We start from the raw sequence: 23,732 nt of genomic DNA on the forward strand, positions 1-23,732 counted from the left end.
AACGTGCCTTAAGGTGACGGTTTTATGTGATTTGGTGCTATTTAAATTAAATTGAATTGAATCATTTATCATGGTTATGCTGTATTAGTCAGAAGTTTGAAGAAGAGTGGCTGCTGAATATGTCACTGTTATATCTGCTGTTTCTTTATCCAGCACCCATGCATTTAAATGCAAAGTTGTTTTTTTTCCACTTTCTTCCATGCTCAGAGCCAGACATCCACGTTTACATCAAGCCTACGGTCTTGACAAAACAGATGATGACGAGGTACTGAGTCACTCCGGATAACTAAAAGTTCAAAATGTTGATGTAAATGTCTGTCTTACTGTACGAACACTCCTAGCCTGCCCTCACTGTCACCTTCCAGGCCAAAAACATGTGATGGATGGCCTGCTGCTCTCATCAATCATCTTTGATTGGCCCTGATCTGCTTTGTGATTGGTTAATTAGCCTCATCTGTAACCATTATTGCACGGAGAGGCAGCTGCAGCAGAAAAAAAACGGATAAGAAAAATAAACGAGGTGAAAAATGACACCCTCGAGGCTGTCCTGCCACCCTGCTGCCTTCACACAATGCCAGGAATCAGAGAGCTACTGCCATACAGGTGCAACCACACACATTTAGGACAGCGATGAAATGCCTTCCAACGACGGGAGTTTCACAAGTAATTATATTTTGAAAATAAATACTCAAAGAAGACAAGAGCGGGAAAGCGGGGTGTGCCATCGGGTCAACCACATCTCATCTGGCAACAGTTTGTAGGCCGAGACATACAGCAGGGAGAAGAGGAAAGCCAGCTCAAGGCAGGAGAAAAATAGGAGCTGCTTATTAGATGTCGGAGGGAAATATCTAGTAACTGGGTGGTAGCTGCTCACCAAGAGGGAGCAAGAGTTTGGTGGAGTTGTGACAGTACAAAGATGAAATAATAAAAGGTTAAGAGGTAGGAAGGACATAAAGAATAAAACACAAGAGGGAGAGGAAATGGACAAAAAGACAGCGAGAAACTAAAGCAGGATGGAGCCCGAGGGGGAGAAAAGGCCAAAACCACTAGGCTGACTCCTGCTCCCACTCCCTCCCCATCAGCCTGCTTCTCCACACAGGAAATGGCTCTCTGTAGCCAGAAGGGGAGGGTGACAGAGGGGGTGAGGAGGTGGTAGGGGCTCCAAACAGCTGTACCCACCATGAGCCTACTCAGGATGTCGGCATAGGGTGAGAGGAGAGGGGGAGAGTAGGGAGGAGGGCAGTCCTGGCGAAAGGTGGCTGACTATTACATCTTTATCTTCTCAGATAGCGCAGTGACTGATTGCTGTGGGTTTGCTTTTCACTCGGGCAGGCTCAGAGTCAGAAATTTGTTCTGCATCGCCAAATCGCAGAGAACCGCAATCAAAAAAAAAAAAGAGAGAAAGAAAAAGAGGAAAAAAAGGCCAGCCAAATGTTTCAAACACAGTCACAAAAGTGAAAAAGTCCAAAGCTTAACCTCTTTCATGAAAATGAGATCAAGAGGATTTAAATTATTTTATCTGTCGATTTTATGCTGAAGCTTCTTAATACTTTAATGATAATAAAGGCCTCCAGTGAGGGTAGCTGGGAAGCTCTAGGCCTGTCTGTCTGCCTGCCTGGGATGGACACCCGATACCAGGCTGAGACGATGCCCAGCCAGCTGCACGCCTTCAGACGTCGTTAGAGCAGACACACAGCACACCCCTCCTGCCACCCGCAATCCATCCACAGCCAATTACAAGCAATTTCCCTGTCCTGGGTGGGGTGAAGAGAGGGAAAGAGAGTCCAGGAGGAAAAGCAGTTGTCAGCCTAAAGCAGACACACATGGTTCTGTTTACAGGTTGCCAGTTGTTTGGCTTTGCCATGGTAACATAGTGCTGATGCTGACTGGATGGATATTTCAAAGTAAAATCGAGGGAGGCAGACGGAGGGGGAGGCGGTGTGGTGACAGTTGCAGCGTTTGATGGTCTTCTGGGTGGGGTGAACTTTCAGCAGAAGGGATGGTTCGCTTAATGCACAAACGTCCCACAAACATGCGTCTGTTTCACCTCTTCTTTCAAACCTCATCCCCCTCACCCTTTCCCTTCTTCGCCTCCACCTCAGTTCCCCTCAGCACCTCCAGCTTCTGTTTGGCTTCCCGAAATCCGCCTTTCCGAAACAGGAGAAGCAGAGCGAGGAGGTGCCTGATTCACCAGAGCTGGAATGTCGGCAGTTCCCACAGGAAACCTGGAGCGTCTCATGCCAGGGTGCCCTGGACAAGCAAGCGCACGCACACATAAACACGGCTGCACGTATTGGCATTAAGCACAGAAATGGTCAGTCAGACTAACATAACAAGATCAAGAAATGCGCTCAGTGAGACCTAACAGCCAGCATTTTTCTAGCGCAAGAATAAAAGTTAGCCTTGTTTCATATATTACATTATATTACATTATATTATATTATATTATATTATATTATATTATATTATATTATATATTTATTAACTGAGATCATGTAATAATATAGTATTATTATCTGGTACTGTACAAATCAGAGTATTAATGGGATCAGTCATACGTGAAAACTTTACATGTCAGCCGCAATCAAGGAATAAAAAACCTGCACTGCACTCTCGAAATTCACTCTAAATTGCCACAGAGTGGAAAACAGACTAATTTTAATGTCTAGGATCTTCAAACTCCAATAGCTAACACTGCTAATTCATCAAAAGTCTCAAGCCAGTCAGTCACAGATACTGTTTTCTCACATGAGAGCTGGAACACGCATGCTGGATCAGGTGACTCTGAACCCTCTCTTAGTAATGCTACAATGGTCCGAGGCTTGCTGGGGACTTCCCATGATGCAGTGAGTGTTTCTTCTTCAGGCACCTCTTGTTTGTTTTTTTTATACACCACTTTTAATTAAAAAATGAGTTATTATTAATCTGTGACGGAGCTGCCCTTCCTCCAGTCTGGTTCTTCTTGTTAAAAGGGAGTTTTTCCTTCCCACTGTCTCCAAGTGCTCACTCAAAGGGGTCGTTGGATAGTTGGGTGCACCATCCTTTATTTCATCCACTGTGAACCATGTGCATGACATCAGAATACAATCACAGTTTCTTTTTGAAAAACTAACAAGATATGCTTTCATTTTATCATTCGCAAACCAAGTCAGACTTCCTGTGACAGGAGCCAAAAATGACAATGTGCTTACGTTGGACATGACTGATGAGCAGTCTTCCCGTAACCACGCAGTGACTGATGCTTCGCTGACGCCACCGAGGGCTCCCTGCCCCGCCTTAACAGCACAAATCACAGCCGCAACACTCTGCTCTGATGCCTTGACCCCCTCACTGCGCTCTCCTGTTAAACTGAGGTTCCCCGCTGTAACCTCCTCACCTCCACACCCATCTCAAAGAGCACCCCCCACTACCACCACCACCATCACCTCTTAATAATAACACAGCCTGCTGCAAGAGGTCTGCTGTCAGACATGGCAACCCGTCGAGTCTTTCATCTGAACATACACACACACGTTCTTCAACCTTAACCTATCACACACTTTCACACACGCAGGAATGTGTGCTTCCTCACACACACACACACACACACACACACACACACACACACACACACACACACACACACACACACACACACACACACACACACACGTACGTACTGGAGAGAAACAAAAAAAAAAACCCCCCACATACACACAATTTCAGCTCCGTCTCCTTCTCAACGTGGCGACCCCACTGTTCGTTTCACCTCCCCACCCCTCCTTCTCTGCTTGCTGCTGGCACCGTTACATTAACACAAACACAGTATTTCTGTCATCGTCCCCAGGACGCAGCGTTCCCTTAATATCTCTCTTTCTTTTGCAGGCGTTCAGGGAATGGCAAACGAGGGCCTGAAGGGATCTGGGACATGGGTGAGTTGTGGGAAACCAGAGTGCATTCTGTGGCCTCACAGCATGTGGCACTCTCCCTCTCCTCCCGCTGCCCTTCTCTTTCTCTATCTCTGTTTCTCTTTTGGCAGACAATCACAGGAGGCTTCATGCAGATCGCATATTGGGGCCTCGAATGAGCTGGGAAAACATGCTCCGTTAATACTATGTGCACATCTGAACCCGGTTCAACTCCGAGGCAGAGATAGTATGCGTGTGATGGTGCGTGTATGTTTGTGTGTGTGTGTATATATTCCTCTAAGCTTGTGTGTGGTAATGGCGGTGTTTGTTTTACCTCCACGTAGTCGTTGGCATGGCCCCAGTCCCTCTTGGAGTCCAGGTTGCCCAGGCTGAAGAATTCCAGTTGGCCAAGGTGAATCTTTGCCACAGAACGGCTGATCTTACGCGTCACAAAGTTTGCACCTAAAACACACACGTTAATAATGCTTTGTTAGCATCTTTTGAATTCAATTATGCTCCGCGAAGGATATAAATGTAAGAGAGGTTCAGTTTGGCCCAGTGCACACAAAATACAAATAGAAAAGAAAGAAATACAAATAGAAAAAATATGGAGCAGATAAGTGAAGTCAGGGCCTCCTAAATGAAAATAGAATTTAGAGATCCTAGACAAACTTCTTCAAAACAGTCGACCCCACACACAGAAAAGCACACGCGGCAACAGCCTTCCAAACCTCCGCTTTTCTTCCAAACCCCTTATAGCCAAAACAAGAAAAAAAAAGAGAAAGTTAAAAAGTAACCCAGAGTCAAATCAGGTCTTTACCAACTCACATGACAGCCATTAGAGCCTCCAATGATTTTTCTCGCAAATTCACTTTTGGTGACAAATCTGGGCTGAAATCCAAGACAAATCGCACACACGCACACACAACAGGGAAGTTCCAGAGAAATTGACAACCAAACAGGACCACCCTGGCTCTGCTGGTTGCAGTGTCCAGTAAAGGAACACCACACTGACAGCTGATTCATATGCCAGATCACCTGGCGATGCTCCTCATCTGAGCTGACACACATGGCGATATGATCTGTGGCAAAACAAATGAGCTTCTAATGACTGTTTCTGTGCGGCTCGAATGGTTAGAAGCACTTTTGGGTGTTCTGGCGGGACACCGTGGGCCGGTGTCATGTTCTCTGCTCACGCTGTGGGGAAAAAGATGCTGCAGGGAGCCAGCCCTCCAACCCAAATACAGTATTATATCAATAGAAATCAACACTAAATATTAGGGTGTCATGTCTAATAATACCACCATCTTTGTTGAAGCAGCACATTAGCCCTTAAGGAGTTTCACTCTGGCTAGTCTTTCCTATCTAATGTTTAAAATGGAAGACATGTAGAATCTGTGAAAACAATTTCAAAGAAAAGCTTCAAACTTGCATCAAAGTGTTGGTTATTTTTAGCTCATTCAACATTTCTACTGTACATAAATCTCCCACAACCCTGGTGGACCCCTCGGAGCCCTCTTAAAAGCCCCTCCATGCTGTTTTTGAACTCATCATGCTTAAGATGAATGTTGCCTTTTAGGTCAGCGCCCGTCCCTGGCTGTAATAGCACAGCTCTGTCTCGACACTGTATCACTGTATCACTGTTCCCCTGACATGGAGCAGAGCCTCCATTTAGACGCAGGAAAATCCCATGAACCCAATCATGCGAACGCACAAAATTTGTAGTAATTATTTCATAGGAAAGAGACAGCCCTGGGCGGCCTGAGCAGAAACAGACCAGGGAAGGTTAGACACGCTTATTTAAGAAAATACAGCATACTTGTGTGCTGGTAGCAGGTCACATGGCCCCCTGTGTCAGTGCTGCTTAGCCGCCATGTTGAGCTGGAGTTTAATAAAGTGCAAATGAGGATTTGTACATTCACTCTGCTTCCTCTGGATCACACTACAAAACGGAGATCAACGCTAAAAGCCACCTATTGTTCTCAAGTCTATGAATCAAAATTATTGACACACAGATTTTGAAATAGCACGTGTCCACAGAGCATGCATAAACTGTCAGTGGAAACCCCCTTCGATGTCAGGCCTGTCCCGTCTTTGCATGATCATCTCTCCTGGCCTCAGGGGCTATTCTCAAAGCTGGCAGGTCATCTGTTCTGGCAGATACCGCCGCTCCCGCCAACTCTGTAATCATATTAACCAACAATTATTCATCTACCACTGACATATTCATGATTGTCAGCTTTGCTCTCATCTGTATTAGCCAGACAGGTTTTTATCCCATCACTGCCACGTGGATGTATTAACCACAAAGCCTATACACAATGTTGCTGTATGAGTTGCACTGTATGTTTTACACAACCCATACTCGTGGGCTTAGTTCGATTTTAGAGACAGGTGCTGCTGCTTTGATTTGGAACAGTTTCTCTCCCCTTATGTAAAAAAAATGCTTTGGAAAACTGTTTAATTTTTGTCCTATTTTAGCTTTACTCAATGATAAAGCAACAGGGCTCTGACCCGTCGTCTAGCCATCACGATTTGGCCCTTGTAAAACTCACTCTAATCCTTATGCTCGCCCCTTTTGCCTCCACGTTCACTTATTCCTTCATGGCAACTAACAGATCAAATGCCTTGATTAAAGACAAGAAGGTCAATACAGAGGACAACTGATCACAAGCTATCGATAAAACTACAAAGAACAACAAGTATATATGTTGGACAAGTGAAGTCCACCATATAAAAAAAACACTGGTTCAGCTTTTGCTTTCAGCTGGACTAGACATGTCATCAGCCTTTAGCTCCAGTCATCTGTCAGAAGCTGCTAATGCTAACATGGTGCCACAAGCTAAACGGGGCCCTTCAAAACCAAACATCGCTTCTAAGAGAAACTTTGCCTTCTTCAAACGAGCTCTGGATCTGAACTAGAGGCAACAAGACTGTTGGATTAAAGGAAACTATCTAATAAGGCGATGAAGACACGGGTATGTAAAGAGTGGCAACACGCCTGCAAAAATAAATAAATAACAATGCAGGTATCATGGTTGGTCAAGGTGCTGAAAGATGATATGATAGATTTTCACAGATATGGACAGGACACAGCTTTCAAAAGATTGCAAGATATTTTTTTACATCAAGAATTTTCATTAGCTGAAGCCCTTTATATAGTGTATGTTAGGACCTGGCAATGTGCAAGGGAATGTACTGTAACAAGAGCCCAGACTGGTAACTGCAGTAAACTGGAAGGCAGGGGGTTGATTTGATCCAACATCCAAGGGAAACTCAAGTTTGCAGGTTAAACACAGGTTGTCAAAACTCTGCAGAGCCAAGCTGGCTCTTAAAAAGGTGGCAGAGATATATAGTATAGCACAGTACCCCAATCAGTAATAAAGTCTATTATTTCCCCCTGAGCACACCTGTAGTCTCCTTGTAAAGCTCACACCTCTGTTTGGAGTGGCTCTGCTCCCTGCCTTCTCTAATTGGTCCAGTGTGGAGCAGAGCATGGACCTAATGGACCGGCCTGCCTGGCCATGGACAAAGCCTGCTCTGTTACTGGCCCGGGTGTTAATGTGTTTCCTTTACTGGCAGCAGCACTGCAGGGCAGCCAGGAGGAGGGGTAGAGGCAAGCAAGGGGGGAACTGGGGGGGCTAACAGGAGGCTCTGAGCCCAAAGGGGGCAGTGGTGGCCGTTTAACCTTAGACCGGCGGAAAGTCTAATAAAACCACGGGCCGTGAAAACTGAGCAGACAGCAAAACCCGAGCCAGAAACTGACACTCGCGCTCTCTCTCAGCCTCAGTCTTACTTAAGCGCTTTTCTTTTTTTCCACTATTCTTTTTCATTTTTTGGCCAGAGAAGCAACAGGAAAAACGTAACACACAGGCTTCGCTGGCACAGCTGGGACCAAGTACGGGGAGGAAAAGGAGGAGGAGGCTGAGGAGAAATATATGGAGATGTCTCCAATGCAGAGCCAGGCCACGTGGGCCCAGACAGGATAGGGCAGGAGCTGTCAGCTGGGGGCTTGGTTCTGGGGAACTCGGGGAGTGGACTGCGGGTTTGAGGAAATTTTAGCTCGACCTAGGTTACTCAACGGATTCTGTCGTTAGAATTGTGCTGCTAAAGAAAGGTGAATTGTGAAGTCTCATAGTGTGTGACGGTCCAGACCTTACACACCCAGACCTCAAAATGTCTGAGTCACACTCATTTATATTACTGTCTGAGAGCGTATTTATGTGCATTTACTGTTCGGAAATCAACCACAGTGTAATTTATTCAAATCTCTCCTCTGTAACATTTATTCTGAAGACACATTGTGTGGTTGTGGGAAGGCAAAAAATGGTACATTAGCTCTGGAAAAACTGAAAAGCTGAGTAAACTCAAGTCCTGAATTAGGCCAAACATTTATCAAGATGATATTTGCACAGGTAAAAAACACCTACTTCCTTCCTTCATTCCAAGTTTCCTCTTCCACCTTCAGACCTGGTGTATGTTTTCATCACCTTCTAAGTATATTCCAAGATTACTCACAGGATGTTATCGGGTTCTCTATTTTCTTAATGAAAACTGTGGAATGGCTTGGTACCCAGACTCTTAATGAACCACATTGTAAAAGAAGTACTGTTTATAGGTCATATTTCTCTAAAGGTGACCTATAATGATCATTTCCAGTTCTGCATTTGTAATTTTTGACTCTACTAGAGTAGCTCTGCATGAGTCACTGTCCAAAATAATCCTTATTCACCTCACTGGATTCACTGGATCTTAGTTCAGCTTTCGGGTTTATTCTAGTCTGAAAGATACAGTTTTAGCTCCCTTCCCCTCCCTTTAAGATTAGGGTTAAAAACCTTTCCTTTTTGATAAAGCGTATAGTTAGGGCTGGATCTTGTGACCCCGAACCCTCTCTAATAGCACTTTTCCACTAGTACCTACTAGGCTCGACTTAATGCAGCTCCACTGAACTCTGTTTTGGATGTTTTCAATTACAATCACCCTAATGTGTGTGGGTTCATTATATCAACATGGGCCAAAGTCGCACACAAAATATGTGGATAATGGAGGACGGCTAGCAGTTGGTATAACAGATGCTCAGTGAATGGCTTTTTGTCAGACTCCATTGTTAGTCAGTTCCCTTATTGCCAGGTTTCAACAATTGCGGTTTTGATTTTTCGTAAGGGAGATGCTCTCATGACTCATCAGTTGATGCCACATTGCTTGGAACTCCAGCCAAGTAGGTGCTTAAATATGCCTTAAACCAGGTACTTTCACCTAATGGAAAGCCATAAAAACCAAGTCAAGTCGAGCTGAGCCGACAAGAGCAGGGACTAGTGAAAAAGCGCTATTAGTTACATTCTAATAGGCCTAGGCTTGCTGGTGGCTTCCCATGATGCACTGAGTGTTATTTCTTCAGCCACCTCTTTTCACTCTCTGTGTTTATAATCCACTCTGCATTTATTAAATGGTTATTATTAATCTCTGGCTCTCTTCTACAATGTGTCTTTTGTCCTGTCTCCTCCCCTCACCCACAACGGGTTGTGGCAGATGGCCAGACCTCCATGAGTCTGGTTCTGCTGGAGGTTTCTTCCTGTCAAAAGGGAGTTTTTCCTTCTCACTGTCGCCAAGTGCTTGTTCATAGGAAGTGATCTGATTGTTGGAGAAAAAACTGTCTGAAACGTAGTCTGGAGCCTGCACGCTTGGCTCAGAGTAATTAGTACACATGCTGAACTCACTTTTGTCATGTTTAATGAGAGTATCCACCACAGTAACAGTGTATAAAAGACAGAGATGATTAAAAAAAAAATACTATTTCCCCCTCAAAAAGTTAAAGCACAAACTCATTCCAGCTTTTTCCCTAGGTGTTTGACAGGTGAGTCATTTCTGTCATGAGCCTGTCTGAACTGGCCACGTTTCGGAGGTGGAAAAAGAAAAAATAGCCGAAACCTAATTCGGATTGCCGCAGCGTTGTCATAGAAACTCTTCAGTTACCTCAACACAGGGTTTACACACCTGTTTTGGAATTCAACCGGAACTGCAAATCCCATAATCCCACTCCGTCTTTGAGAAATGGCCTTGGGGAGTCAAAGGATTTCTGGTAGATTTCAAGTGAAAAATGTAACCCTTAATATCTATCTCCACTCCCAGACATTTTCGGATTTAGATCAACTCACTAGCCGTATTTACTTCAAAACGAATGCCTACTCATTCCATACCCATCTTCTTTATCTCTGCTGAGTTATGAACAAAATACCTGACTTGCACGAGCACTGAGTGATTTCGCAGGAGGAATCTTCCCTGGGTCGGGGGGGTTGGCCAAATTCCACCCAGACCAAAGACCTGTCAGTGTCTGCCATCACTGTTATTGCACAATTCACATTCTGACTGATCTCTGGAGCCTCAGCCGAGGGAGAATATTTGCATTACATCCAAGACAGGTCATGAGCTCAGCTCCGCCAACATAGCGTCTATTCACACCTGACAGACTGCTGCCCTCGTTCTGGGCTGACTCAACTGACAGGGAGGGTGCAGAGAAAAAGAAATGTGGTGCAAGAAGATTTGGGAATGGAGCTGGAGGATTGAGAAGTCAAAGACAACGAGCAAAAAAGGCACAATTTCTTTTTAAAACTGGGTGTAATGCAACTAAATGAATGGAGTGTGAAAAATCGTGTGGAGAAAGAAAAGGAGAAAGTGAGAGAGGAGTTTATGATACATGTTGTCCTTGAGTTTTAACACTAAGAGCACCGCCTCCACACTGTTGAACCCAGGGTCTAAAATAAAGATGGCGGCATCCAGTAGTTTGACTAAATTAAAATAGTGCAGACTGACATCTTGAGGTTTGCTCGTCCTGCTGCAGGGCCTTGATGGGCCTTGGCAAAGGTTGGGAGAGCAGTGGCGGTGCCCTCGACTTGTGGTGCAATTATGCCACTCAAAGCAAGCACCTCAGTCAACAAGATTCTTGGCTACCATGGTGATCTGGGATAACAAATAGCAATTTGAGGGCGGCGATGGGGATGAGTGAAGGTAGAAACCTCCATGACCACGTGACACATCTGAAACCAACTGAGGCAATAGGGGAAGCACCTTTGTGGCTAAATAGCACAGGCCTGTAGGAGGTGTGAAGGCTAGAGACGAGTCTGTCATCAGTTTTGCTTCGAAGATTTAAACACTGATCCTCACCTGGCCATAGTTCAGCTGATGTTTAGGCTGCTTTCATTCAGCCCACTCTCAACACTACCAATGAAATCAAAGACCCTAAACTGAAAAGTGGCTGCTCCGGCTCAAAAGATACTGCCTAATCCCCTTGATGTCCACTGACCCAGTCGTTCCCATCTTAAGATTTTCTTTGAAAACAACCTTTCCAATAAACGGAAAACATATCGTCTTACAAACCTATTATGCAATCTGACCTTTTGAGCTCAATCTCAACGAAAGGGGGAAAGATGAATCCAAGGCATGTAGGGGCTGAGCCGTTGTATATGTATGTTTTTAAGGGGTAGCATTGATTTTGGCAGTACCATTTCAACTTCCCAAATGCTAACTGCTGTTCTCGCCTAACATAACAGTATATTATTCTATACTGCCAAGCATGAACCACAGAGCACTGAGGGAGGAGAGATGGATGGGACTTCCCCAAATAAACCAAAGGATCAGCCTCCAACTGTTGTTGGCTAGTAGTATGAACTGTGTACATACACACACGAAGCAATATTACTATAGTGATTTACTGCACAGCCTTACACCAACACACTATTAATAACTAAAAACCAAACAAAGGTTTCGCCTGCTGCTGTCAAAACTGGATTCTGAGGGATTCAGTGTTTGTTGAATACGCTGAACAAATAAGCATGCGACTGGCTGTTTGCACAGGTTTCACTGCTGATCGTGCTGTTCAAGAGATTGAAGTACTTCACAGTCTCACATGTCAAACTATCTATGGAATCCATTTAGCATCCCTGTGAGTGTTAATTCCCTCTCTTCAGAGGCAGTATGCTGATTGTTTGTTATGGCTAATAACTAGGATAACCAGAAAGGGGCAAGCTGCGGTGAGAACCACCTGGCAGATGCAGACCTCTGTTTGCTTTGTTTCACGCTGGATTTCCATCAGGTTATTTTTTCTTCCCCGACTGTTTGATTCCAGCCTTTTGCTGCAGGACAATGGTAAGCGTCTGTTTGTTGGCAGAACAGTTTGGTGTTTACAGAAATGGTAAGAGAAACCAGAAATGCATTCCTGCAGGGATTAAATCATTCTGAGCGTCATAAGACACAGAACTCCTTTGCATAGTGCTCCAGAGAGGCAGGGCATCTGATCAAAACTCTCCAGCCACTCCCAGCATTCGTTGTCCTGTGTGACACATCGCGGCACACTGTCTAGTGAACAAGACAGGACACTGTTCGGTCAGACGCCTTTAAAGGGAGACTCGGTAAAGGTTGTTAAAAGGAAAAAAATCCTCATCAAAGCAAACGTCTATTTGTTTCTCAAACACAAATGCACACAGATGCAATAGTAATCCGGGACAATGACCTCACCGTGTTTCCTGTGCGTGGGAGGCGAGGTGGGGTAGTGGTGATGTCAGAGCCAGTGAAATTGACATCCTTGACCTCATTAGTGAGAAATTTATTCAGACATGCACGATGTTTGTAAAGAACAGGAGGAGTTACATGCAAATAATGAGCAATCTTTTTTCCCCCTTTCTCCCATGAGTGAATTAACAAGTTAAGGCAGTTCTATAAAATTCTACAGACGTTTTCAGAAGGGTGTGCCTGCAAACAAGAGAGTAATGCAAAATTCCTCTGGCGATCTGTGGTGCAATTTTTAAAATCACTGGGAAATCTAATTGACATGCACTGATTTCAGTGGATTTTATTCAGTTCCATTTTATTTATATAGTGCAAGTCACAAAAGCAGTGGTGTCAAGGTATTTCACATTGTAAGGTAAAGACCCTGCAATAATACAGAGACAGCCCAAACAATCACACGGCCCCCTATGAACAAGCACTTGGCAACAGCGGGAAGGAAAAACTCCCTTTTAACAGGAAGAAAGCTCCAGCAGAAACAGGCTCTGGGAGAGGAGACAGAATAAAAGACACACTGTGGAAGAGAGATTAACAATAACAATGATTTACGTGCAGAGTGGAGTATAAACACAAGAAATTATATGCTTTATCAAAAATGTTTTAAGCCTAATCTTAAAAACAGTGAGAATGTCTGTTTCTCAAATCTCAACTTGGAGCTGGTTTCACAGGAGGGGGACCTGACAGCTGAAACATCTGCTGGTTTTATGTTTTAATTGTCAGCCTAACTGTCAAGAAGTTTTCTCTTATATCTTTCTCTGGATGGTCATTTCTATATTTATCCAGAAACTATAATACAGTAAAAACATCTATATAATGCCTCACACTGCAGTGTTAGCTGTAGCGTGACACAAAGCGGTGCCTTACAATGCTCAGATTATTGTTTCTGTGATGAGTAATATGATATTCTGCAACAAAGTCATCAGGTACTTAGATACTTTTTTAAACAACCAGTCCATTAATGTTAAACAGGTCAGCACATTCTGCTGTTCCTTTTGTTGTGGTTAAGGTCACCTAGTGTGATGAGAGAAAAGACGGCTATTAGATTGTAGAAATATTTGCATTATTTTTTCTGGAGTGATACTAATGGCCTGGCTTCTTTTGGTAAAGCTGTTGCTTGAAGGTAAATCATAAAACCTATTGCTCATGTCGTGGAGGGAATGCCACCAATATGAACTCGCAATGCAATAATATAGTGGGCTGCACAACTTCAGGATAAGCTGACTTCAAAAAGGTAACACTGTAATGGAACTAGTTACTTTTGCACTATGGTTAATTCCCTGAACCCTACATTCTGGCTACATTTACTTTCTCAGTTCCCATTTAATCAGTTTAGCAGTTAGGTATTTCACACCAGTGACTGACAGTACAGCCTTACCCTTGGACAGTGATAAAATATGCCGGGGGGGGGGGGGGGGGGGGTGTTTTGCAGCTCAAAGCACCAGTTTCCCCCAAACAGCAGCCCTCCTGTGAGTGACACAGTGCACAGCCAAACGCCCCCTCAATGTGGCAGCGGCGGGGTCACGGCGGGCCCCGGGGGCCTGGGTAAACACTGGCCGATCCAGCCAACACATGCTCCACACTGGGTTGTGCAAGGCAGCCGTGGGACATCTGGCCACATCACAGCACTGCGTTCCTGCTTTATGAGCAACAACAGCCATAAGTTTGACTAGAATAGAAGTGGCAGAAGTAAACCCAGTGGCCCGCTGCAGAAAATGCTGACTGTGGGGAAGGGAGGCGAACGGCATGGGATAAAGCAAGACGGAGAAGGACAGGGGAAAGGAGTGTGTGTGGAAAGAATGGGAAGATAGAGGCAGAATGAGCGAAGCAGGCGAGAAAGCTGACCATGAACAAAAAGGCTCACAGTGTGTTCACAAGGAGAGCACCGAGTTTTGTCCTTATAAGGTTATTATGCATGTGTGTAAGAAAGGACGCGGCACAGGATGTTCACATAAATGTCTTTAATTCACAATTCAAAAGTCTCCATATTTTAGGCTTTAACAGATGGTTATGTTTGTCACCCGGAAGTGTATTTTAAAATGATGTCCATGGAATAACTATCTTCAGAGGTCTGAGCCAGAGGCAATTTTTTTTGTTTTTTGCTTCATTAATAACATTTTTCTTCAGCACTATTTATCCATCCGTCTTGCTCTCATTCAGCCAATTCCTTCTACTCACACAACACACCGTTTCAGTTTCAACAATATCAACTAATTCACCATTACAAGACCCCAGTGGTGAGCACGCCATCATTGCTGAACTGGCTGTAACCTACACCAGTTCCCACACTTATCTATCTGCGGTAACCCATTAGGGTTTACTGGATGACCCCCGACCTCGGTTGAGGTCGTGGCCAGGGCCTTCATTAGGGAATAAATCATAAACACCTGAGCAGCTGACCTGGGCATGGTGCTGGGGCTGCAGTCATGTGGTATTCATTTGGAGTCGCAGTGGCGTGTAAATCGCGTTAAACCAGTGCCTGCGACCCTCAGGACTCAGAGCACATATTAAAAATGCAACTACAACCCACTCACTATGTGTCAGAATGTGTGCAACAGTGTGTGTCAGGTGGTTAGGAAACCTGGCTGCACGGTGAATGAATATGGCTTTATATAGAGCATGTAATTCAAGCTTTTTACACAATCCAACAATGGCTCACCATCGGTTCTGCTGCCTTTTTGTTGGCCCAACATCTTACTTAGGTAAGAGGAGTGACGTCGTGTTTTTGATGTGACAATTGCTGTTAATCAATCAGCCATTTACTACAATACTGTTCTATATAAACTCAAGATGACTCTTTCAATATAAAGAAGGTAAACTATGAAAGTACAACTTTACTTTAGGACTATATTTTTTGGGGACTGAACATTGTTTACAGAAAACGCTACAAGGGATGCGGTACTGTATTGTGCAAAGGTCTTGAGCCAAATGTTATTTCTTCATGTTTTGTTTTTCAGTTGGACTTTCTTGTCCTATTTTGTTTGAAACACGTAACAGACAACTTAGCAAAGAAACAAATTGAAATTGTATCTTTAGCCACTTTGTCGCCTTTCACAAAAACACAAATTCCAATTTCTTTAGCTGAATCTAAAGAAAAACTGACAGACATAAAATAGTATTTTTCCACCAACAGAGATCCTAAAGAGCCATTACGCTGAAGTGTGTGCAGGGTGTCCTTAAAAATTTGATGAAGCTGGGAAGCTGGGGGTCAAAAGAAGGACCTATCAGCAGGGTGGCTGTGAAGAAGCCACACTTAAGGAATGGAAACGTGAAAAGACTGAGGTTTGCCAAAAACTACACAGGAAATAGCCCCAAAATCAGTGGCAACAGGTCTGATGGAGTGATGAATCCAAATGTGAAATCTCTGATGAAATCTAAAGCAGGAAGTCATGAACGCATTTGATTGTCAACAACTTCAGATTTTCAGCATGACAATGATCCCAAACTCATTACCAATCCAGTTAAAGCTTACCTGGTTAGAACAAACACACAATGGTTGATTCTGTTCATTTGGACATAGCGTTTAGAGTGGGAAAAACGTTTCGTCACTCATCCGAGTGAGTTAAATTAGAGTTTTAATATAAATATTTATAGCAAGAACAGAACAAAAGACTACAAACTCTTTTTACCTTATTCATTGCATTCCATGTACATTTCTGCACATTTTAATAAAACACTGGACCCATTTCCCACTTTTTGAGAAAAAATACAAAGAAAGCTCAAAACTTTTGCACTGTAGTGGTGGATTGTGGTGCTTGTCACTTACCTCTCCTCGGACTTTCATGGTTAAAGAGGATCCCGTTGACAGCAAACATGTTGTAGGCCTCTCGGAAGTTCACCACAATCCAGTAGGCATAGAGTTTAGCAGCTCCTGAGGGCAGAGGGAAAAATAATCAGTATCAATTTTATATCAATTTAAATTAAATTTATGGAAGGAAATGTCACTTCAGGAAAACATAAAGCCATTTTTATTCTTTGGATACTTTTCTACACTTTATTTGCATAACAAGTCAGAATAAAAAGATATATAGAGTGAATCTTATAAACAGAGACCTGATCTCCTCTAAAAGACAAGCTACATTTCATGGAATACAACACGCATGGATCATATTTTGAAATCAAGAGCTTGAAGTGCAGATTCCTGCTGATTGAGTAAAAGCAGGCTTGTACAGAAAGTTCTCCCCATTTTCCTCCTCCCTTCTCCTACGACGAGTAGAAGAAACAAGGCAAATGAAGGGAGGAGCCTGTTGATTAAGCCATAGGTCAGGATGTACAACTGGAGGTGAAGGGAGGTCACCATGGTGACCACCGCCTCCCCTTCCTTGAGTCTAATTAATAAAGGTGCAGCCCTTCTTGAGATGGTATGCACCTCCCATGCAGCTTCAGACTGAGTGCTGACAGATGCGGAAAGTGTCAGTGAAGAGACCATTTAGACAACATAGAATATGAAAGACACACGTACGGCGTGTGTGTGTGTGTGTGTGTCCGTACGTTGCATGCATTGAAAGTCAGTGTTGAGTGCTGTGGATATAAAGGTGTCTTTGTTAAAACGAGAGCTACTCCAAGTCAGACGGCTGGCCTCGGGGTGTGTGTAGAGCTCAAACGCAGTCTAAGAACTGAAGCCCCCCTCTATTCATTCACTCACACACATGCACACACATACACGCACTCCTAGAGAAAGAGAGAGAGAGAGAGTTCAAGAAAAAGTGGAGAAGAGGCATCAAGTAATCTCTGTTTGTATGCCCTTACAAGGCCAAGTACAAGTGTCTGACAAATGGTGAGAGGTAGAGAAAGTAAGGAAATCCTTGTGTGTGTTAATGTGGATGTCCATCTGCACATGAGTCTTACCGTAAGGTGAGCGGGGGTAAAAGGGAGTGGTCTCCTTCTGAGGGATCTCCTGGACTTTGCCATACAGCTCACTGGTGGATGCCTGGTAGAACTTGACACTGTTGGTGAGACCACATGTCTTTATGGCATCCAGGAGGCGCAGCGTGCCTACACCGTCCACATTAGCTGTGTACTCAGCCAAGTCAAAGGAGATCTTGAAAAGAGAGAGAAAGAGAAAGGAAAAATGACACGTCATTAAAGCAACTTAGTGGAAAAACTGCTTCTAATAGAAACTGATTTGCATTTTTGGTTGACTGTACAAAGGAGCTGTCAACTTTGGATATAATATTTGGGGTCAAGTCTTTTTTTTAAATTTTTCGCCAGTGTGACCTTAGATTTATAACCGGAAAGATTTTCTTTTTTAATCAGTCAAACTTTGAAAAAGAAAATACCAGAGAAATACTTTTGTAACTCAGGTATACAACCAAAGAGGAAACTGTGACATAAACGTACACAACATCATATCACAGGTCACCCTTCATACACCATGACACCCATGCAGTGTTGTACTCCATCTCCCAGAATTCCTGTTTCCAATATGAAAAGCCAAAAGCAGGGGACTTAACAAAGACTTGGGGGGAAATTAAGTTTAAATTAGAAATGGCTGTGCGCATGCATGTTTCTGTGTGTGTGTGTGTGTGTGTGTGTGTGTGTGTGTGTGTGTGTGTGTGTGTGTGTGTGTGTGTGTGTGTGTGTGTGTGTGTGTGTGTGTGTGTGTGCCAGGTTGGCCTCAGGCTCCAAATCAAGCGTGATGGTTAAAAGCGTGCCAGTTAGTGGTCACCACACCTGGAGTGAGTGGCATGAGCCAGGTCTGTATGGAGGAAACGCTTTGGCCCTTTAGTGCTTTCACACCAGTGCTGCACACACGGCCGGATAAAGACCCCTTATTTAAAACGGGACCTCGGAACACTGGGCCTCTATTCCACTCACAGGGCATACACACTTACATATAGACACACTCACAGAAACACAAGCAGTGAGCAGGTTTGATCAGGTTCAATTACACTCCACAACTCAGTGTAATTACCTGTGACGCTTCACTCACGCTTTGACTTTGCATTCTGGCATTTGGTTATATTTACATCATTTACAAGAAAAAGTGAGAGGACGCATACTGTACATTGTATAATGACATTTTCAGTTACCCTCGTTGACAAGGACATCAAGTGGACAGAATAATAGCAAAAACTGAAGCGTCAGATGGTCCAGTTCAATACTTTTCTCTTTGACACTGACAACAAAAGATGAATTTTATGATCATAACAACTTTAAGCCATTGTATGATATCCACTTTGCACAGAGGAATATTTGACTAAATACTGCAGTGTTTTTGTAGCCAACTACAGCTTGACCTTTATCAGTCTACAAATTTAACAAAAGCAGCCAGTGCTCAAAGCATTGGACACTTAAAAGCCTGGAAAAGTGTTACTTATGAGCCCTTTAAGAAATTACAAAACAAGCTCAACTCCTCGAAGCAACAAACAAAGAACTGAGTTTGCACAGTAGCATAAAAGAGCACAAAAAGACAGGGACATTATAAGAAAAAACATCTATATGAGACATAAGATTTAAGAGGGAAAAAGTTTTGAAACATTTTAAGCACTTTTCATGAGATCAGATTGGTGATTCCATGCATACAATTTTTATGTCCCAATGACAACTAAAATGAAATGAAATTCTATCAGGCAAAGTCTATTTACACCTACAGGACACTCTTTCAAGGATGAGGATGTACACATCCTGGACAGAGAGGAACGCTGGTTTGAGCGCGGAGTCAAGGAGGCCATTTACATGAAAAGGCAAAGACCATCTCTGAATCGAAGAGAGGGCCTAAAGGTACATCTTTCACCATCTGCAAAGCTGTGATTGCAGCCATTCCCCAACTCTCTGTCAGTGGTACTTATGGCCATTGATCAGTGGTTGCTGATCAATAGTCATGACAATTTACATATTAATGATTAAGGAACTGACCTCACAGCCCATTGTTCATTCAGTGGTGCTAGTTTCAGCCATTGTGCAAATGTACTGTTTATAAGATTGGGGAAACCTGCAGTCAGGTGAGACTGAAGAAATCACTTGGATGAGTGACGTCCAGATGAACAGAATCAACCTTTTGGGGGTTGCTTCCAAATAAGTGCCCAGAGGCACTTTATGATGGCTGCTGAATAGTGAGACTTGGAACTAAAAGGACGTTCTGTGTTCAGATTCAGATTTGGATATGCAAAGCTCCCAGAAGAGCTGCTTTAGTGCAGAGAAAGAGTAAACGTTATGAAGAGCAATAGAGGGCCTTTCTTTGTAAATCTGGACAATCATAATGACGAGACAGATAAATATACTGAAAATATGAATCGGGAGCAAATCCAAGAAGATATCAAGACACTTTTACGGGGCTTCCCCTCCACCTTGGAGACTACACAAACACACAAAAATGAAAACTTAAGCACAACAAAAGGAATAAAAATGCAAAAGGGTAAGTGATGTTAACGTGCACACCATAGAGAAGTACCTGCTCACACTACTTCGACCTTGTAAGCCATATTTTCTAAGACCTACTTTGTGTGCAAGGTTGTGGTGAGTGCGTGTGCACACACACACACACACACACACACACACACACACACACACACACACACACACACACACACACACACACACACACACATATATACACAAACCTTGTATCAAAACCAGCTGAGAGGGGCAGGGTCCAGGATGCCTTGACAGCTTAAATCAAACAAATTGCCCTAATGCCTCCATTCTCTGTCATTATGTAAGGCACAGCCTGAGCGCTGATGCTTTAAAGGCCAGACGTTTGTGTACATTGCTATATGTGTGTGTGTTCGTGTGTTCTGTGGGGGGTGGGGGTAGGGGGTTGCTTCTGGGCCCCTCAGTCGACCTGGCAGATATTGTTCTTTCTGGGAAGTGAGCCAGGCCCTGTCAGCATTGGGGGTCCACAGCCAAACAAATATCCCGTTTAAAAAGCTTCTAACTGTCCAGGATATATTTGCAGTATTTGGTGGTTTCATTTCTTTCCTGCTCATACAAGGTTTGTTGAAATGTGTGCTTCAGACTCGGGAATGTGACTCCAGACGTGTAGGTGTGTGCGCACTCACGTATAACAGAGTGTTGGCGTGTGTCTTGACAGATGTATATGTATATGTATTTATATATATGAGCTACATTTATTCAGCCGTGGCCTTTCTGCATACCTGCAAGGCCTTATATACATACATATATACACAACAGTGGAGGAAGCATGTAAAGTTCCATTGTCCATTTACAAATCCAGGAACACATCCATCACTCAACAATTTAAAATAAAAATATCAATAACTTTGTATCATTTACTTAATTTTTTACACACATGGAGAATATAGATTTGAAATGTTAGTAGTTTTATATCATCACAACATTGTTCATTATTAGTACAATAGAATAAAAAATTTTAAAAAAGCAAACCACACTAAAGACCAAACCAATTTGACATCACCTGGATAATTATATCAGGTTCAGAGTCACCTGATCCAGGCCCAACTATAAGAAGAAGTAGTAGTAGCAGTAATAGCAGTAGTAGTAGTGGTGGTGGTGGTGATGGTGGTGTTGTTGTTTCTGTGTGTGTATTTAAATAAAATGTAGGACATGGGGAGATTCACACATAATGTGTTTGGGTGGGTGATCTGTGCTGGCATGTTCATCATGCAAGCAATCACAAACTTACAGAGCTTTGATTGGCCCTTAGCATAAACTAGGCTAGATGCGTGTTACCAACTTTATCTATATTCAATAATCCACTTCTTTGTGACTTGACAAATGGCAGCTTTTCTACCATAATGCAAGTAATGTAATATACTGGCATTTAAACAAGGCTTTGTTCACTCAAAAGTGCTTTAACCATAACTTACATTTTAACCATACGCTGATGCAGCACTATAGTCTGTATACTTTAAAGACTTCATTTACCTCACCTCCATGATCACTTTAGAATCACCAAGTAACCTCATATCATATCTTTGGAAGCCGGATTATCTGGAGGAAACACAAATATATTATATTCCAGAGACAACAGTAAAAATAAGTGAAAGTCACCATGAGTGGACAGCATTCTCACACGCTGACAGTGTGATACATCGCTTCTAACTGCAAGCAACCAAATAAAGAAAATCACTGCGATGCCTTGGAGGTGGAGAGAACAGAGAGAAGGAGAGGCCGGTATGAAGCATGAGTGGAAAGAAGGAGAAACAGTAGAGAGAGAAAGTGTGTGTGTGCGTGCGTGCGTGTGTGTGTGTACATGGTGATAAATATGGGTGGGGGTTTGTGGAGAGAAACCACAATCAATTACACCTTTACTCATCACATTACAGGCCAACTGAAATTAGAGCAGTCGTGTGTTAACAGAGCAAAGACAAACAGGCTAAATTCCCTCCAGCAGAGGGAGAGGGAGAGAGAGTGACCTGGAGACCCATGTTCTGACAAACAGATCAATTACAGTGCTTTAAACTACCATCATCAGCTTTACGAAGCCACTACTCCATAGAAACATCCTTTTGCACGGAAACACAAAGTCTTGATGGAGTGCTTCTTCCTCTCAGTGTTTATAATAATAGCTGGTGGCTAATTTTAGCAATTGTTTCCCTCCATCCACAATCATTTTACATGTAAACAGTCCCCTCATTCTTACAGGCCAGTCTCAGTCCCCCTCTACCTTTTTCCCCATTATTAGCTGGATTATAGACCAGGCTGTTTGATATCATTCAGCTGCTTCTCCATAGAGGAACATACTCCAGTTGCACCATCTTGGACTGCTGCTGAAGGTAATTCTTCACCTAATGTGAAGATCCACTGTAACCTGAACCTGCAACCGTGGAATCGGTAAAAAACTGATTCATGTGCTTCTGCACTAAGCTCAGTGAGGCCGCTGAGCCCAATGCAGTCCAAGACAGCAGAGTTGGAGTTCATCCACAGGATAAGAAACTCTCTGGAGAAGCATGACATGTATTTTACTCCCACATAGTGCTAGGTAGATTAAATATTTAAACAGTGGCTATGGCTCAGGATGCAAAGCAGGTCATCTAGTAGTCAGGAGGTTGGTTCGATCCCCGACTGCTACAGTCCGGTCACTCTTTTTATAGCGCAAATGTCTGCACAAATACACCTATATAACAAAAAGTACTCGCCCTGCCTACTGTTTAAACAGCAGCATTTGTCCAATGGTCAAATTAGCTTCAAAGACACCTCATGACATGGATGAGTAAAGGCAGGAGTCAAAGTCTAGCTTCTCTTGAGCAGTTTGTTTCAGCTCTTAGCAGTTTCATTACCATTTCATTTGATTGTTTATTTCATTATCACCATTGGCACTTAAAGATGTAATGCTTACATCCTTAGAAATAAATACAGCAATATTGAAACTTTCTATGAGCCAAGCAAAACTAGGGTTGTGACATCGTGTGTAAAGAGAAGAAAGCATGACAGATGAAGAACTGCAGTGGAACAAAATCGTGGGGGGAAAAAAAGCATCAAAGTGTTGGAGATATAAATCACTACTTCTGGTCAAAACTCCAGACTCCAGAAATTTATGATAATGATGGTGAAAAATCAACACTAATCTTCACAATAAATTGTTCAGTTGTCATTCAGACAGCACTGAAGTGGTGTTGTTGTATCATAAAATCATTTGAAATTACTGCACAGTTTTCCATGATTGCGTAATCTTGTGACGGTAGCCTAAGCTACTGTTGCTGTATGCGGCCCCAAACGCTCTCCAAACAGAGCCCTCATCATGTGTTGTGATAAAACTTGAGAGAAACGCCTCCACCTCTAGTCCTGTCTTTTTGTGCGACTCTGTCTGTGTATAAACACACACACCTGCTAGAAAAACAAAAGTGCTATTTTTTTCCCCCTTTCTCTGTGCCAATTCGCCTTTCCCCAAAACGTAGACACAACAGAGGTGAAAAATGCCGGGAGAGTAAGATACACAAAGTGAACAGCAAGAGACAAAGGCGCGGATGCATGGCACTGCATCATCAGGCTGGAACGTGTTCGCTCTTTGCTCTGCTGTTTTCTCTCAGGAAGATGATCAACGATCAGGTAAAACTACAGGTACGAGAACCTGTTATGGAAACCTCCAAAAGTAACGTGCTCACCGCTTGCAAACATGAGAATGTTAGTAATCCTCAAACAGCACAGTACAGAAAAACATATCTACTTTATGCCAAGAATTCCCTTGTGACCAACATTTGGGTTTAAGACTTAATTTAGACACACAGATCAAAGCTTTCAGCTTGTCTAAGTGCACCTGAAGGAAATACAAATACTGTGCATATTAATAGGGCCTTGGTTCAGCATGAGCTGCTAAAAAAAAAAAAAAAGCATAGTTTGTATGCTTCACGTTGTTTACACAAGGTT

At 43.2% G+C, this 23,732-nt stretch overlaps 1 protein-coding gene across 1 annotated transcript in view; it reads right to left on the minus strand.

Annotated features, from left to right (window-relative positions):
* gmds (GDP-mannose 4,6-dehydratase) overlaps positions 1–23,732 on the minus strand; it is a 205,685-nt gene that overhangs the window by 120,821 nt on the left and 61,132 nt on the right. The window contains exons 5-7 of the mRNA XM_080888036.1: positions 17,292–17,484; positions 16,210–16,314; positions 4,222–4,349 (exon numbers count right to left, since the gene is read on the minus strand). Coding sequence (XP_080744162.1) covers positions 4,222–4,349; positions 16,210–16,314; positions 17,292–17,484 — 426 coding nt within the window. The remainder of the gene's footprint in view (positions 1–4,221; positions 4,350–16,209; positions 16,315–17,291; positions 17,485–23,732) is intronic.

The sequence above is a fragment of the Rhamphochromis sp. 'chilingali' genome (assembly GCF_963969265.1).
Source record: "Rhamphochromis sp. 'chilingali' genome assembly, chromosome: 7".
Taxonomy (NCBI): Eukaryota; Metazoa; Chordata; class Actinopteri; order Cichliformes; family Cichlidae; genus Rhamphochromis; species Rhamphochromis sp. 'chilingali'.